This window comes from Grampus griseus (genome assembly GCF_964374135.1).
Source record: "Grampus griseus genome assembly, chromosome: 19".
In the NCBI taxonomy this organism is placed as follows: Eukaryota; Metazoa; Chordata; class Mammalia; order Artiodactyla; family Delphinidae; genus Grampus; species Grampus griseus.
This window is the reverse complement of record NC_139013.1, coordinates 34,965,414-34,983,836: the sequence shown is the minus strand read 5'-3', so window position 1 is coordinate 34,983,836 and position 18,423 is coordinate 34,965,414. Positions and strand designations below refer to the sequence as shown.

General features: G+C 39.1%; 1 protein-coding gene across 2 annotated transcripts in view; it reads left to right on the top strand.

The window, feature by feature from the left end:
* Positions 1-18,423, top strand: part of CDH8 (cadherin 8) — a gene marked incomplete at both ends in the record, with an annotated part of 356,696 nt that overhangs the window by 151,500 nt on the left and 186,773 nt on the right. For both annotated transcript variants that reach the window (XM_082677661.1, XM_082677660.1), the window contains one exon: positions 13,133-13,252. In XM_082677661.1, the coding sequence (XP_082533787.1) occupies positions 13,133-13,252 (120 nt within the window). The remainder of the gene's footprint in view (positions 1-13,132; positions 13,253-18,423) is intronic.

Here is an 18,423-nt window from a genome sequence, read left to right as displayed (position 1 = left end):
TTTGTTTATTTTTGTTTTTATTTCCATTTCTCTAGGAGGTGGGTCAAAAAGGATCTTGCTGTGATTTATGTCATAGAATGTTCTGCCTATGTTTTCCTCTAAGAGTTTGATAGTGTCTGGCCTTACATTTAGGTCTTTAATCCATTTTGAGTTTATTTTTGTGTATGGTGTTAGGGAGTGATCTAATCTCATACTTTTACATGTACCTGTCCAGTTTTCCCAGCACCACTTATTGAAGAGGCTGTCCTTTCTCCACTGTACATTCCTGCCTCCTTTATCAAAGATAAGGCGACCGTATGTGCGTGGGTTTATCTCTGGCCTTTCTATCCTGTTCCATTGATCTGTCTTTCTGTTTTTGTGCCAGTACCATACTGTCTTGATTACTGTAGCTTTGTAGTATAGTCTGAAGTCAGGCAGCCTGATACCTCAAGCTCCGTTTTTCCTTCTCAAGATTGCTTTGGCTATTCGGGGTCTTTTGTGTTTCCATACAAATTGTGCAATTTTTTGTTCTAGTTCTGTGAAAAATGCCAGTGGTAGTTTGATAGGGATTGCATTGAATCTGTAGATTGCTTTGGGTAGTAGAGTCATTTTCACAATGTTGATTCTTCCAATCCAAGAATATGGTATATCTCTCCATCTATTTGTATCTTCTTTAATTTCTTTCATCAATGTCTTATAATTTTCTGCATACAGTTCTTTTGTCTCCTTAGGTAGGTTTATTCCTAGATATTTTATTCTTTTAGTTGCAGTGGTAAATGGGAGTGTTTTCTTGATTTCACTTTCAGATTTTTCATCATTAGTGTATAGGATGCCAGAGATTTTTGTGCATTTATTTTGTATCCTGCTACTTTACCGAATTCATTGATTAGCTCTAGTAGTTTTCTGGTAGCATCTTTAGGATTCTCTATGTATACTGTCATGTCATCTGCAAACAGTGACAGCTTTACTTCTTCTTTTCTTTGGATTCCTTTTATTTCCTTTTCTTCTCTGATTGCTATGGCTAAAACTTCCAAAACTATGTTGAATAAGAGTGGTGAGAGTGGGCAACCTTGTCTTGTTCCTGATCTTAGTGGAAATGCTTTCAGGTTTTCACCATTTAGGACGATGTTGGCTGTGGGTTTGTCATATATGGCCTTTATTATGTTGAGGAAAGTTCCCTCTATGCCTACTTTCTGGAGGGTTTTTTTTTTTTTTTTTTTATCATAAATGGGTGTTGAATTTTGTCAAAAGCTTTCTCTGCATCTATTGAGATGACCATATGGTTTTTCTCCTTCAATTTGTTAATATGGTGTATCACATTGATTGATTTGCGTATATTGAAGAATCCTGCCTACTTGATCATGGTGTATGATCCTCTAATGTGCTGTTGGATTCTGTTTGCTAGTATTTTGTTGAGGATTTTTGCATCTATGTTCATCAGTGGTATTGGCCTGTAGTTTTCTTTCTTTGTGACATCCTTGTCTGGTTTTGGTATCAGGGTGATGGTGGCCTCGTAAAATGAGTTTGGGAGTGTTCCTCCCTCTGCTATATTTTGGAAGAGTTTGAGAAGGTTAGGTGTTAGCTCTTCTCTAAATGTTTGATAGAATTCGCCTGTGAAGCCATCTGGTCCTGGGCTTTTGTTTGTTGGAAGATTTTTAATCACAGTTTCAATTTCAGTGCTTTTGATTGGTCTGTTCATATTTTCTATTTCTTCCTGATTCAGTCTTGGCAGGTTGTGCATTTCTAAGAATTTGTCCATTTCTTCCAGGTTGTCCATTTTATTGGCATATAGTTGCTTGTAGTAATCTCTCATCATCTTTTGTATTTCTGCTGGGTGAGTTGTTACTTCTTCTGTTTCATTTCTAATTCTATTGATTTGCGTCTTCTCCCTTTTTTTCTTGATGAGTCTGGCTAATGGTTTATCAATTTTGTTTATCTTCTCAAAGAACCAGCTTTTAGTTTTGTTGATCTTTGCTGCCGTTTCCTTCATTTCTTTTTCATTTATTTCTGATCTGATTTTTATGATTTATTTCCTTTTGCTAATTTTGGGGTTTTTTGGTTCTTCTTTCTCTAAATGCTTTAGGTGCAAGGTTAGGTTGTTTATTCGAGATGTTTCCTGTTTCTTAAGGTGGGCTTGTATTGCTATAAACTTCACTCTTAGAACTGCTTTTGCTGCATCCCATAGGTTTTGGGTTGTCGTGTCTCCATTGTCATTTGTTTCTAGGTATTTTTTAATTTCCTCTTTCATTTCTTCAGTGATCACTTCTTTATTAAGTAGTGTATTGTTTCGCCTCCATGTGTTTGTATTTTTTACAGATCTTTTCCTGTAATTGATATCTAGTCTCATGGCGTTGTGGTCGGATAAGATACTTGACACAATTTCAATTTTCTTAAATTTACCAAGGCTTGATTTGTGACCCAAGATATGATCTATCCTGGAGAATGTTCCATGAGCACTTGAGAAAAATGTGTATTCTGTTGTTTTTGCATGGAATGTCCTATAAATATCAATTAAGTCCATCTTGTTTAATGTATCATTTAAAGCTTGTGTTTCCTTATTTATTTTCATTTTGGATGATCTGTCCATTGATGAAAGTGGGGTGTTAAAGTCCCCTACTATGAATGTGTTACTGTTGATTTCCCCTTTTATGGCTGTTAGTATTTGCCTTATGTATTGAGGTGCTCCTATGTTGGGTGCATAAATATTTACAGTTGTTATATCTTCTTCTTGGATCGATCCCTTGATCATTATCTAGTGTCCTTCTTTGTCTCTTCTAATAGTCTTTATTTTAAAGTCTATTTTGTCTGATATGAGAATTGCTACTCCAGCTTTCTTTTGGTTTCCATTTGCATGAAATATCTTTTTCCATCCCCTTACTTTCAGTCTGTATGTGTCTCTAGGTCTGAAGTGGGTCTCTTGTAGATAGCATATATATGGGTCTTGTTTTTGTATCCATTCAGCCAATCTGTGTCTTTTGGTGGGAGCATTTAGTCCATTTACATTGAAGATAATTATCGATATATATGTTCCTATTCCCATTTTCTAAATTGTTTTGGGTTCGTTACTGTAGGTCTTTTCCTTCTCTTGTGTTTCTTGCCTAGAGAAGTTCCTTTAGCATTTGTTGTAAAGCTGGTTTGGTGGTGCTGAACTCTGTCAGCTTTTGCTTGTCTGTAAAGGTTTTAATTTCTCCATCAAACCTGAATGAGATCCTTGCTGGGTAGAGTAATCTTGGTTGCAGGTTTTTCTCCTTCATCACTTTCAGTATGTCCTGCCACTCCCTTCTGGCTTGCAGGGTTTCTGCTGAGAGATCAGCAGTTATCCTTATGGGGATTCCCTTGTGTGTTATTTGTTGTTTTTCCCTTGCTGCTTTTAATATGCTTTCTTTGTATTTAATTTTTGACAGTTTGATTAATGTGTCTTGGCATGTTTCTCCTTTGATTTATCCTGTATGGAACTCTCTGTGCTTCCTGGACTTGATTAACTATTTCCTTTCCCATATTAGGGAAGTTTTCAACTATAATCTCTTCAAATATTTTCTCAGTCCCTTTCTACTTCTCTTCTTCTTCTGAAACCCCTATAATGCGAATGTTGGTGCGTTTAATGTTGTCCCAGAGGTCTCTGAGACTGTCCTCAGTTCTTTTCATTCTTTTTTCTTTATTCTGCTCTGCAGTAGTTATTTCCACTATTTTATCTTCCAGGTCACTTATCCGTTCTTCTGCCTCAGTTATTCTACTATTGATCCGTTCTAGAGTATTTTTAATTTCATTTATTGTGTTGTTCATCGTTGCTTGTTTCATCTTTAGTTCTTCTAGGTCCTTGTTAAATGTTCCTTGCATTTTCTCTATTCTATTTCCAAGATTTTGGATCATCTTTACTATCATTATTCTGAATTCTTTTTCAGGTAGAAAGCCTATTTCCTCTTCATTTGTTAGGTCTGTTGGGTTTTTATCTTGCTCCTTCATCTCCTGTGTATTTTTCTGTCTTCTCATTTTGCTTATCTTACTGTGTTTGGGGTCTCCTTTTTGCAGGCTGCAGGTTCGTAGTTCCTGTTGTTTTTGGTGTCTGTCCCCAGTGGTTAAAGTTGGTTTAGTGGGTTGTGTAGGCTTCCTGGTGGAGGGGACTAGTGCCTGTGTTCTGGTGGATGAGGCTGGATCTTGTCTTTCTGGTGGGCAGGTCCACGTCTGGTGGTGTGTTTTGGGGTGTCTGTGGACTTATGATTTTAGGCAGCCTCTCTGCTAATGGTTGGGGTTGTGTTCCTGTCTTGCTAGTTGTTTGGCATAGGGTGTCCAGCACTGTAGCTTGCTGGTCGTTGAGTAGAGCTGGGTCTTGGCGTTGAGATGGAGATCTCTGGGAGATTTTCACTGTTTGATATTACGTGGACCTGGGAGGTCTCTTGTGGACCAGTGTCCTGAAGTTGGCTCTCCCACCTCAGAGGCAGAGCACTGACTCCTGGCTGCAGCACTAAGAGCCTTTCATCCACATGGCTTAGAATAAAAGGGAGAAAAAGTAGAAAGAAAGAAAGAGGATAAAAGAAAATAAAATAAAGTAAGGTAAAATAAAATAATTAAAATAAAAAAATAATTATTAAGAAAAAATTTTTTTAAAAAGAAAAAAAAAAGCAAACGGACTGATAGAACCCTAGGACAAATGGTGAAAGCAAAGCTATACAGACAAAATCTCACACAGAAGCATACACATACACACAAAAAGAGGAAAAGGGGATAAAATAATGTATCTTGCTCTTAAAGTCCACCTCCTCAGTTTGGGATGATTCGTTGTCTATTCAGGTATTCCACAGATGCAGGGCACATCAAGTTGATTGTGGAGATTTATTCCGCTGCTCTTGAGGCTGCTGGGAGAGATTTCCCTTTCTTTTCTTTGTTTGCACAGCTCCCAGGGTTCAGCTTTGGATTTGGCCCCGCCTCTGCGTGTAGGTCGCTGGAGGGCGTCTGTTCTTCTCTCAGACAGGAAGGGGTCAAAGGAGCAGCTGATTGGATGGCTCTGGCTCACTCAGGCCGTGGGGGCGGGGGGGGAGGGAGGGGCACTGAGTGCGGCGCGAGCCTGCAGTGGCAGAGGGTGGTGTGACTTTGCACCGGCCTGAGGCGCGCTGTGTGTTCTCCCGGGGAAGTTGTCCCTGGATCCCGGGACCGTGGCAGTGGCGGGCTGCACCGGCTCCCCGGAAGGGAGGTGTGGACAGTGACCTGTGCTCGCACACAGGCTTCTTGGTGGCGGCAGCAGCAGCCTTAGCATCTCATGCCCGTCTCTGGGCTCCGCGCTGTTAGCCGCGGCTCGCGCCCGTCTCTGGAGCTCCTTTAAGCAGCGCTCTTAATCCGCTCTCCTCGCGCACCAGGAAACAGAGGGAGTTTTCCCTTACTCCCTTCCGGCTAGCCGTGGTGCACTAATCACTTCAGGCTGTGTTCTCGCCGCCAGTCGTCTTCCTGCGCTCCAACCGACGCCCAAGCCTCAGCTCCCAGCCCCGCCCTCCCCGGCGGGTGAGCCCCGCCCTCCCCGGCGGGTGAGCAGACAAGCCTCTTGGCCTGGTGAGTGTTGGTCGGCACTGCTCCTCTGTGCGGGAATCTCCCCGCTTTACCCTCCGCACCCCTGTTGCTGTGCTCTCCTCCGCGGCTCTGAAGCTCCCCCGCTCCGCCACCCGCAGTCTCCGCCCTCAGCCTCCGCCCGCGAAGGGGCTTCTGGTGTGTGGAATCCTTTCCTCCTTCACGGCTCCCTCCCACTGGTGCAGGTCCCGTCCCTATTCTTTTGTCTCTGTTTTTTCTTTTGCCCTACCCAGCTACGTGGGGAATTTCTTGCCTTTTGGGAGGTCTGAGGTCTTCTGCCGGCGTTCGGTGGGTGTTCTGTAGGAGTTGTTCCACGTGTAGATGTATTTCTGATGTATCTGTGGGGAGGAAGGTGATCTCCGCGTCTTACTCTTCGCCATCTTCCCCCTCTCCCCTCAGATTTTTTCTTAAGCGCACTAGGTCTGTGCTGTGTTGTAATTGGGGGTGGGGTACGGGGTGCACAACAAACAAACCAAAAAAACCTCTAAAAGTGCATGCCAGTCATGTACAGAATAACCCCAGAGCATAGTTTGATAAAACTAAAAAAAAAAAAATGGATTTCGCATGACACGTTTAAAACTTCCAGGGCCAGGTGCTTCAGCTTCTAGTTAGTCAACAAGTTACACAGGTATCATGAAATTATTGCCCTGCTATTCAACAACCAAAAAGGGTTGTCATTAGCAACACCTGTTCCCCATTACGTCTTGTATTGCCTACTACTCGGGGGAATTAATAAGGAGGATGAGGGAAGATGGGTTGAGGGTTTAGTTTTATTAAAATAACGAAGGCATTTGCATCGGTTGCTGTGACCTGTTAGGCCTCTGATCTTTGGAAAGTCTGAATGTTTAAGTAACATATTTTCAGATGATGATGCCAGACGCTCTTTCTGGGTATTGTACATACTGAACTTGGATCAGAGTAGCCAAAAGGCCAAATCAAAGTTGGAAGATGATATTAGGAGGACCAGTAATGCATACCTTTCTGAATTTCAGCTATTGCAAAGGTTCTGCTGTTTTATTTTTTCACTTGCTATTGAAGTGCTTATTCTCTGAAAATGTATTGCAAATGAGTCTTTGCAAATGGGGCTTGTGTTCTTCTTATCGTAAGAGTTTTAGCTTTTCCAATGCTCATATTTTCGCGCTGCACCAAACCTTTGTTTTTCTGCTCAGTGTGTCAGCACCAGCATTTTTTCTTTCTGAGTAATGTGCAGAATTGGTGTGCTGTCTTGCTCATAAAGAAGTAGAGCCTAGCTAACAGAGCTGCCCTACCCAAATCCCAACATCTTATTTTCCGGAAGACCTTTCATCTTAGTTTGTCAGCAAACTGGAACCTCTAACCTGACAGTGTAAAATTGTTGATGGTTAATTTTTCTTGTAGTGTTTGCTGTCATTATAGGGGGCAGATGTGTAGGTTCTGCTGCTAATGGGAGGGGACTTTCAGGTGTGGCAAGAGGCAAACGATACTGGAGCCCTCTGTTAATTAAAATCCAAGCAGCACTTTGGCAAATTGCACTTAACCAAGAAGCTAAATGCAGAAAAATGGGTTTATTAAAAGCAGAATTCACCTTGGAGTTGACATGCTCACACTTGACTTGATACTAGCAGGATGAATTGTGGTGACAGGGATCATTTTTATTGACAACAGCTGGAAATACAACAGCTATATTATTATAATTAGGATCAGCATCAAGTTGGATTATAATAGGGGCTTTCTTGGAGAAATGGCACAGTGTCAAATTTATAGTCACTAGCTAAATGAGTCTCTTGTATCCTCGACAAAGGGACAAAAACAGTTCCAAATGAAAACACAAACAGAGAATCCTGTTGTTATATTTCCTGGGTATTACTCAGGGTCCTATTTATCACACACCAACACTTGCCGCTTTGAAGAAACATTATCCCTCAAGGTTTACACTTTTCAATTTGCCTCTGTGGTCTGCATTCTGCATGCATTTCCATGGAGAAGCCTATACCGCAGCTTGACTAGAAATCTTTTCTGCTGTAAGATTAACCTCAAAGCATCCATTTTTCCCCCTCTGGGTAATCACTTGACAAATGCATCCACAAAACCTCTGCACACATTTATTCCAGTGTACAGGTACATCAACAGTCTTGAATCACTATTAGGAGAAATATCATCCTTGACGGAAAGTAGTGCTGCCTTTGCATTTCCAGGTGTCTGAAGTTGAAGGATGTGGATTTCCTGGGAAGCCAGACAACAGGCAGAAATATCCTGGAGGAGGATGTGGGTAAAAGCTTGTCTTAGCTTTGTTACAGTCCCCAGCCCAGTGGTTCTTCTTGGGAAGCGTGTGGGATTTGCATGGACGGGGAGATATGACACTCAAATATGGGAGATATTCACTCACATAACGTTGAGAAACTTGTATTGAGGATGTGTCCAGTGCCTGGTCTTGTGCTGGCTACATCAAAATACATTGTATTTTTGAACCCACAGCAATTTTATACCACAGAGCAAATTGACTGGATGAGAGAATGTGAGATGTGTGTGTGTGTGTGTGTGTGTGTGTGTGTGTGTGTGTGTTTTCTAAGTCACTTTCTTATTAAAGACAAGAACATATTGATACATTTGAGAATACCTTTTTGTGTTTCCTCTTCCAAATTTAAGGAAATGAGCTATTATTTTTTTTCTTTTCCATTATGGTTTATCACAGGATATTGAATATAGTTCCCTGTGCTATACAGGAGGACTTTGTTTTTTATCCATTCTGTATATAATAGTTTGCGTCTGCTAATCCCAAACTCCCAATCCATGCTTTTCCCACCCTCCTCCCCCTTGACAACCACAAATCTATTCTCTATGTCCCTGATTCTGTTTCTATTTCATAGATAGGTTCATTTGTGTCATATTTTAGTTTCCATGTATAAGTGGTATCATGTGGTATTTGTCTTTCTCTTTCTGACTTACCTGAGTTAGTATGATAATCTGTAGTTGCATCCGTGTTGCTACAAATGGCATTATTTCATTATTTTTTATGGCTGAGTAGTATTCCATTGTTATATATGTACCACATCTTCTTTATCCATTCCTCTGTCGATGGACATGTAGATTGTTTCCATGTCATGGTTATTGTGAATAGTGCTGCTATGAACATAGGGGTGCATGCCTCTTTTTGAATTACAGTTTTGTCTGGATATATGCCCAGGAGTGGGATTGCTGGATCATGTGGTGATTCTATTTTTAGTTTTCCGAGGACCCTCCATACTTTCTTCCACAGTGGCTGCACCAACTTATGTTCCCACCAACAGTGTAGGAGGGTTCCCTTTTCTCCACATCCTCTCCAGCGGAAATAAGCTACTATTATAACGACTAGGCAGGACTACACTTAATTATAAATTACAACATCCACCACCACTTAAAATTGTAAAAGACTAGTTTATTATTCAATCTCTCATGTAGATACACATAATGTACATGTAATTACAGTGACAATAAGCTCTCAGAAATATTGAGTAAATAACTCTTCTATACTGTTTGCATAAATTATTATATTTAATTAACTCAGTAAACCTAGGATATAACAATTACTGTCACCTTCCTGTTTTACAGATTAAGGAATCCAAGCTTAGAAAAGTTTTGTTACTTGGCCGAGGACACAGAATTAGTAAAAGTTGAGGATGGAATATAAAACAGGTGTTCTGGTTAGAGACAGTTTGACTTCAAATTTATCTTCTCAGCCACTGCTCTCTACTTACTAGTATCTCATTTGATCCTCACATAAAACTTTGAGGTTTGAAGAATAAAAACTATTGTTTTTGTATGTGAAAAAACTGAATCACAGAGCAGAGCATGTAAATGATGGAGAAAATGGTCCCCTACTCTTGCCTCAATGTTAGGTAATGTGATAGGAGTCCTCTCATAATAAGATAATATAAATTTATACTAACTAATGAAAATAGATGTAATCTTCATCAGTCTTGTAACAGTAAATTCTCAAGGAACTATCCCCAACTTCTTTTTTCCTTCTTAAATTTTTATTTATTTATTTATTTATGGCTGCATTGGGTCTTTGTTGCTGTGTGCGGGCTTTCATTGCGGTGGCTTCTTTTGTCACAGACCATAGGCCCTAGGCGCGTGGGCTTCAGTAGTTGTGGCTCACAGGCTCTAGAGCTCAGGCTCAGTAGCTGTGGCGCATGGGCCTAGGTGCTCCGCGGCATGTGGGATCTTCCCGGACCAGGGCTCGAACCCGTGTCCCCTGCATTGGCAGGCGGACTTCCAACCACTGCACCACCAGGGAAGCCCCCCAACTTCTATTTAATAAGAAATAATCTCCATGACTGTTTATGCAGTAGGAGTGGTTTAAAAATTACTTCATTTTATATACAAATCTGAGCAAAAGTTCTTCACGGTAATCAGGGTAGAAATTAATGCTTCTATGGAGAAGAGTGAAGTTAAAATTTTAAAAGTCTGGTGCCCACTCCAGTTGTTCTAAACTGTGGCTTTACATCAGATTGCCTGAGAAGACTTTAAAAAGTATCCCACCCTCATCCCTGTATTGCCAACCCACAGATCTGAAAGGAACCCTAGGGATCTCAGTATTTTTCAGAGCTACGTTCTAATCCATGAGCAGAGGTGATACTCACAGGCTTAGCATGTGGTAATTTCCGTTCTAGCCCCTACATATATTATTTTGCTTGACCCTCACAGTAACTCTAATATTCATTGTAGATTTGAAATCTGGGGCTAAGACAAGTTAAGTGATTGGTCCAAAGAGAAAGAGGTACTTGTTTCAGAACATTCCATATGGAATTATTCCATCTATGAAACTATTAACCCCACGCTACTCTGTCCAAATACACTCACCCCACAAATATATGCAGAGATACTGTCATTGTTCAGACACTATCTAGATTTTTTTTTTTTTTTCCTCTGTGAAGACATTTTTTAATTTTAGAGTCCCTCACTAGAAGGTAAATTTGTTGATGACAGAAAGTTTTTACTTTGTCACTTCTCTTTTTCCAGCCTAAACAGAGCCTGGTACAAAATGCTCACACTGACTAACTTAGCATGATACAGATTATAGAGCTTGACTTTATTTTCCTGATAATGTGTTATTTCATAATGGGGGAAGATCATTTCTCCTAAAAGAAATCTAAATAAATACACAACAAAACAAAGGAAAACAAAAAAGTTATTGCGTGGTCTTCTGCATGGAAGAGTTCACCCTTTCTGATCAGTCTCTGAACTCACTTCTTTCAGTAATTCTTGAATCTTTTTCTCGCAATTCATTTTTTAAAATCTTACTCAGCTTACCCCCAGTTGAACATTTTAGATAAACTTAATGCAAGGACCAAAACAAGAAAATAAGCGTTGAGACCCATATTTATTGTCATTACCCAGTGTCAATGTTTTGTCACCTCTTAACTGGACTATTGCTGTAAACCACATAACTCATCTGATCACCTAATCTTCTATATCTCTGCCTCCAACTGAATCTGCAAGCACTAATGGAGGAGCCTTCTACCTAGGGTTGATCCCTAACTGATATATTTTCTCTCTTTCCTACAGGATGAAGCCAACTCTCCCCATCTTGACATTCACGTGCCCTTGTATTTTGTTCTCAGCTTGCATCTCCAACCTTAGCTTTAATGGCTGGCTTTTCCAGACATCTCTCCTCCTAGAAAAATCTAGTCACTTTTATCTTATTATCCTCCTCTCACCTGGAATGTTTTTCCTCCATTTCTTCTCCATCCCACACAATATTCAAATAACTGCAAATACTGTACTTTCATGTCCTCATTTCACCAGCTCGTTGATGAGCTACCTTTGAAAGTGAGTCTTTATTAATTATTTTTTTGATACCGTTCCCAGTATCTGGTGGAATGTATTACACAATTGACATTCAGAGCATTTTTTTATTTCTGACTGTAGACTTTTGTAGCACCTCTGAATCATCATTCTGAGTAAAAATTCCAATTTTACAGGACAATCAACTGCTTGACAAATATCATTACATTGTCCTCTGTAGTGACTGTAATTCAAAACACTTCAGAAAGATTTTGATTGGCAAGATTTTGCAAAGGCTCTACATTGTTTCAGCAAACGTAGAGAAATGCTGCTCAGATCCACCCTCAGCTCCCTTCAGGTTTAAAACACTCTTCCCTAAGCTGCTGGGAGTGTTGACAATTGACAGCTCAGGGCTGATGATCCCTCAGCTGAAGATAGCTCCCTGCACCAGGGCCAAGCCTCCATTCTCAGGGAGGTTCCCAGAGTCAGTAACTGGTCAGTGCCAGAGTATAAAGTCCTGGATGGATCTCCTCAATGACTATTCCAGCTCTAGAGGGGAGACCACTGAGGTCTGTGTTGTAGCTGCATCATTGCCCAAGTGTTCCTTCTGCTCAGACTTGTCATTTTCACTTTCCCACAGATGTTGATCAAAGAGACTCTTCAGTAAAAATTCAAGAAATTTTCATCTTAGAATCTATTTCTAGGAAACTCATTTGTGATAGCTACCTACCGTTTGTCATGAAATCATCAGATAATTTATTCATTCGTCCATCAGTTAGCAAATATATGTTCGATAATTATATGTCTGACGCTTACTGGGTGAGGAAGACATTGACCCTGCCCTCATAGAACATGATTCTGTTCCCACACCAGACTTCTCCAATTTCTCCCCACTTTCAGCAATTCCCAGAATTTCCCTCAGTCTCTCAGACTATTTTGCTTTTACTTATGCTTGACTTTTGTTTAGAATTCCTCCCCTGCTCTTCTTCTCCTGGTTAAACTCTACCTGTCTTTCATAATTCCACTCAAATGCACTGCCTCTCAGAAAGCTGTCCCTGACCGTATCCAGTCTGTGCTGGATTAAGTGAGAGATCCAAATCTGGGGCTATTGCATTCAGCTGAATGTCTAGGTACATTTGTCTCTTCCCTCCTCTTCCCTCCCACCACCAAACTGTAAGCTTCTTGAGTGTAGATTTTGTTGTAATATATATATTTTGTATCAGGCAAGCTGAATGTGTTCAATTGCTAAATGAATGAGTGAATAAAAATAGAAAATTAATCTGGGAAAAAATTAAGGTTTTGATTCTGTTATCCATAGGCCCAATTATCTAAACATGTTGATTACTTGGTAGTTCCAATATAATTTTATATTCTGAGCAATTAAATAAAATGGGATAAAATATTCCTTTGATATTTCTGCACAACTTTTTTCAGCAGCCAATTTTTCCAGGTACATTCAGTTGTGCTTTTGCAAAACTTAAGTGCTACATGTTATATCCATCATATTATTAACCTTATGTTTCATATTTCTTTGATATGTATCTTTTTCATATTCTCTAAGCCCACATGAATCTGATAGGTATCTTTAAATGAAAACTACAAAGGAATCTTAAATAATACCAATTCTAAAAGAGCTATCTTTATATAGTACTCCAACCTAGCAGTACTCTTTCTTTTAAAAGGTTTGTATATCATTGAAGTTATGATAGAGTAGTTTATCTCCATATTTTTAAAATGATTTCTTTTCCTTCTTATTCCTACACATGGATTTCTGTATAATATGCTTGACAAAATTTAGTTCTTGGCAAAGAATGACGTGTTAATTATTATTTTCTCTCTTTCTTTCTTTTAGGTACGTCTGTCACTAATGTAACAGCTACCGATGCTGATGACCCAGTTTATGGAAACAGTGCGAAGTTGGTTTATAGTATCTTGGAAGGGCAACCTTATTTTTCCATTGAGCCTGAAACAGGTTTGTGGCCTAAATTTTGAATTCTATTTACCATGTCATTGCTTCAGGAGAATACTTTTCTTGGGATGTGGATTATGAAATGTTATGGTTAAGTACTTCACTGCCTATCAATAACATTTGAATGTGTTATTCCTGTGCAATGGGAGGTACATGGCAAGCCTGACGATCATTTTGATACATATTAAAATGAATTGCAGATCCTTTGTAGAGTATCACCTGTTTAACAGATGGCCTGGCACCATTGTTCATCCCTGGAAAAATGAGCTTATAAAGCAGGCAGACTTAAATATCAGATTTAAGAATAAATACAGTTAGTTATCGGCTGCATGATGCTTGGCAAGTAACATTTATAAAGCTTTCTAAGTTTCAACTCACACATCTAGAAAGTGCTGTGGAACCTTCGTTATAGCCTTATGATGAAGATCAGATGAAGCAATAAATATTAAACCTACAGTACACGACATGTGGTAATCATTCCATGTGTGGATATTATTACATTTGCTATTAGATTCCTCATTTGTAAAACAGGATACTGATATCTATGCACTAGAGGTCTTATGAAGATATTATTATTCTTGCCAATATTAAACCCCACCAGTATCCTGAGTCCAACGGTATAGATTTTAGCAAACAGGAAATAAGTTATTTAAAATATAAGACAAAACAAAAAAAAACTATTTTTAATGATTTGAAACATAACTTCATAAAATGATAGTTTTTGTAAATGAAGATATATCTTTTATTGTTTAATTTTAACAATGAAGTAAGAGAGTAAGCCATTTTGTCACACTTATCCTCTTGTTTTTTCATAGCACATTTTACAGTTATTATATATAACACCATCTTTTGTGTGTGCTTTTCTTCTGTATCTGGTGGTTTTGTCTGCAGACCTCCAAATAGAAAAATTCAGTATGTGGGCACATACACATATTGTTTCTTTGATTCATGAGTTTTCAGCAATATTGAGATGAATTTCCATGTCTTACCATTAAGTCAATTATTAATTAAATTAAAAATTTAAAGCCTCTCCTCACTTTTTTCTAATTCAAAGAGTAAAATCCTCATGCATTTAAAAGTGAGGAAAAAGTACATTTATACATAAATGGGTCATGGCTGAAAATTGAATTTAGATTTGGAAACAGGAAAGAGCTCTTGTAAAATACATTAATTAGGGGCATAATTACATTTTCTTCCTCAGTGAAAGAGGAAGTCTGCCATAACCTTCATCTCATTTGTGCTCTTTGATGACCCTGGGGAAGTGGTAGAGGAGGTAGTCAGCTTTGAATTTTGAGGGAAGAGAAAAAGTCTAGAGATGTCCTATTCCTTGGCCAAAGTCACAGTGAGAGTTGGGACCAGAGTTGGGACTCACACCCAGGTCCTTAATTTCAAAGCCAATGTCAGATATCTTTGAACTTCTCTTTTCATAGGCAATAGTTACGGTGTAGTGGCTTCCACAAAACAGAAATGTGTTAATTGCTTAAGGGGAATTGAATAGTTTCCTCCTTTGCTCCTTGGCTATTTGTTTGTTTACTGGAATCTCAAAAGTTCACCATTTACAGTGTAATATAGTGAGAAATAATTGACACATAACTGTATATTAGTTTCAGATGTATAACATAAAGATTCGATAATAGGTATGTATTGTGAAGTGATTATCATAGTAAGTCTCGTTAACATCCATCACCACACGTAGTTATATATATTTTTTTCTTATGATGCAAACTTTTAGGATCTACTCTCTTTGCAACTTTCAAATATACAACACAGTATTATTAACTATACTCACTGTGCTGAACATTATGTCCCCAGGACTTATTTACTTTATAACTGTAAGTTTGTATCTTTGGATCAGCAATGGATATTAATCCAGCAAACATCCAGTCAGCATTCACTATGTTCCAGGTGCTAAATTAAGTATAAGGAGACAAAATTCACAAAGGCTAATCTCAGCCTGCAAGTATCTCACAATCCATTTTGGCAGACAGACTTTTTTTTTTCAACATAAATACAAGGAAGTATGATGATGCCATTTAAATAATTTATATCTTAAGAATAACTTACCATGAAGTACAGAGAATAAAAGCCCGCTACTAAGTCAGAGGATTTGGGCAATTTTAAATCTCATTGACATATACTGCCATTTGCTTAATTAAATATTGTCAGCATCATTTAAGATTTACATTTTTACTTAGCATAATGAGTGTTTATCTCAACACATTCATTTTAGCCTTATTATTTCCAGTGTGACATATACAAAGTTATCTGACTTATATTTTAGAAAGTTATTCTGGTACTCTTGTGGAAAATGTAATGGAGAGAAATGAAACTTGAAGCATATACATAATAGTTGCTTAATAAATATTGGTTGAGTGAAGTTGAGGTTTTTAACTAAAGCAGACACAATACAGAAGGAAATAGAGGCTAAATTTAATAATAAAGTCAGCCTAAGTTCTTTAGCTGAAACATCACTATGTGTGAGTGAAATGTAAACCTTATTGTGTAAATGTGTGCGTAATTACACTTGAGTGTGTTCAAATGAAAACTGAGTGTTAGTTGTTCCCAAAGCATCTAAATTTGTCAATCTCTGAGGCCTTTGTTCTCTTTTAAAAAAAAAAATGAAACTGGTATGAATGTATGTGTGTGTGTATAAACACAGAAACAGATTCAGAATACTTTTTAATATTTTCTATTAGAAAAATATAGGAAAAAATGTACAAAGACCAGTGAGCATTTGGATTTTTTATTTTGTAAGTAAATGGAAAGAAAATACCCTTCCTGGTGACCAAACGATGTGTACCAGTTGTGTCCTCTGGGAAATAGACTCTGAGGTGGAGTTAGGAAAACAAGTGACTTGCTAGGGGGTTAATGACTGTGAAAGATAGAAGAAGCACTGTCTTAGTTCCAGCTGCTATAACAAAATACAATAAACTGGGTGGCTTATAAGAGTCAGAAAGTTATTTCTTAGAGTTCTAGAGGCTGGATGTTTGAGATCAGCGTGAGCATGGTTGGGTTCCGGTGAGGACCCTCTTCTGGGTTGCAGAGGCTGACTTCTCCTATCCTCTTGGAAAGAGAACAAGCTGGCTCTCTGGCCTCTTTATACATGAACGCTAATACCATTCATGAGGGCTTCACCCACATGATCTACCTCTCAAAGCCCCCACCTCCAAATACCATCACAGTGGGGATTACAGTTCCGTGTATGAATCTGGAGAAAGCCAAAAGCATTCAATCCATATCAGAGATGAAACAGAAGTAGGCAGGGAAGCCCATCGTACTGTGATGCAGACAGATCTCATACCCATGTAAGTTAGGAGGAGAGGACATAGGATAAGGCAATGTAGATTTGACAGCATCTTGGCCAAACCCATAGAGGTCCCTGGAACAAAGATTTCTCTTAAAAGGAGTCTCATGGTACACACAAATGACCAGGCTTTATTATCACCTGCCATGCACAGTCATTGGCTGGGATGTGTCTGGGAAGAGTAGGTCCTCTGCTTGAATCTTAAAACCGATCCTAAAAATGCCTCAGCTGGAGATTGTCGGCTAACTGCACTCTTGGGCAAGTTCTTTCTTGAGAAGAAATCCAAGCGGTAGGCCTCTGTGGCTGCCACAAGGCATGGCAAAAACAAAAGAGAAAACGTTGAGAATGTGATGTTTATTTAAAACAATAATACATAAAATTAGTATGTGCTTGGTGAATTAGTCAAAAACTGATAGTAGGAGTGTTAATAGGTACATTTATTGGGGGAAAAAAAGGCTATTGTGCTATTTTGATTTATAACAAGAAATGTATATTTGGTCTTTGTCCCAGTTTCTGGCACAGAGCTCCTAAAATCCTTAGAATTTCCTAAGAGGTGAGAGTGATAAAGGTGTCTTTTGTTATGTTAACCAGGTGACTTAGGGAACCAATGTTCTGATTAAAGGGTTGGGACTTTCAGTCCCACCCTCAGACCTCTGGGGAGGAGAAAAGGGCTGGAGTGTGACTCTTTTGCCAATGGCCAATGATTTCATCAGTCCTGCCCTTATAATGAAGCCTCCATAAAATCTGAAAAGGATGGGGTTCAGAGAGCTTCTGGATTGGTGAACAGGTGGAGATTTGGGGAGAGTGGCACCTGAAGAAAGCATGGCATCTCCACACCCTTTCCCCATACCTTGCCCCATGCGTCTCTTCCATGTGGCCATTCCTGAGTTATATCTTTTTACAATAAACTGATAATCTAGGAAGTGAAATGTTTTTCTGAGTTCTCTTAAGAGCCCTAGCAAATTAATTGAACTCAGGGAGGGGGTCGTGGGGACTTCTGATTTATAGCCAGTTGGTCAGAAGAACAAGTAACAACCTAGACTTGCAACTAGAGTCTGAAGTCCAAAAGGGGGGTGAGGGAAACTGTGATCTTGAATCAGTTGGTCAGCATGGGTGACAGCCTGTGGAGCCTGATGCTACCTCTGGGTAGATAGTGTCTGAACAGGGTTGAATTGTAGGACTCCAGGCTTCTATCTGGAGAATCGTTTGGTGGGATGATCTTTATAAAGAAGATTGCCCATTGACCACTGTCAGCAGGTCACTGATGCTAGAATATTTTCAGTAAAGAAAAGGAAACCAGAACATAGGAGACAAGAATACATTTATGTGTCTTGTTTTATCCTCACAAGAATGCTAAGAACAGAGCTCTGGACTTTGGAACAGAGAAGTTCTGCCCCCTTGCTTGCTACTTTCTAATTTTCTGGAATTATTTCCTGTTGCCATATAACACATCAATCACTCTGTCGGAGGGAGAGCTTCTCCTCCTATTTTAGGTATAAGCTTAAGACTGAGAAAGATTTGCCATTTTTTCTGTTTATCATCCTCTTTGAGCATCTCATAATCAGTAATTATCTTGTAATTGACTTGTTTGTAATTCTAAGTCAGTTCTCATGCTAGAATGTATAGTTCATGAAAGAATGGGGCTTGTCTGATTTGTTCATTTTGCATCCCTATGCCTAGCAGAGTGTTTGGCCCCTAAAGTCATTCAATAAGTTGTTGAGATAGGAAGGCAAGAAGAGGTTGGGGTGGGGAGGAAGGATAGAAGTAAGGAACAAATTAATAAAGAGAAAGAGAAAAGCTTGCCACAGCTCAAGGAGAAGATGTGTGAAGCACCAGGTAGGAAATCCAGCTTGCTTTCCAGCCTGTCTTC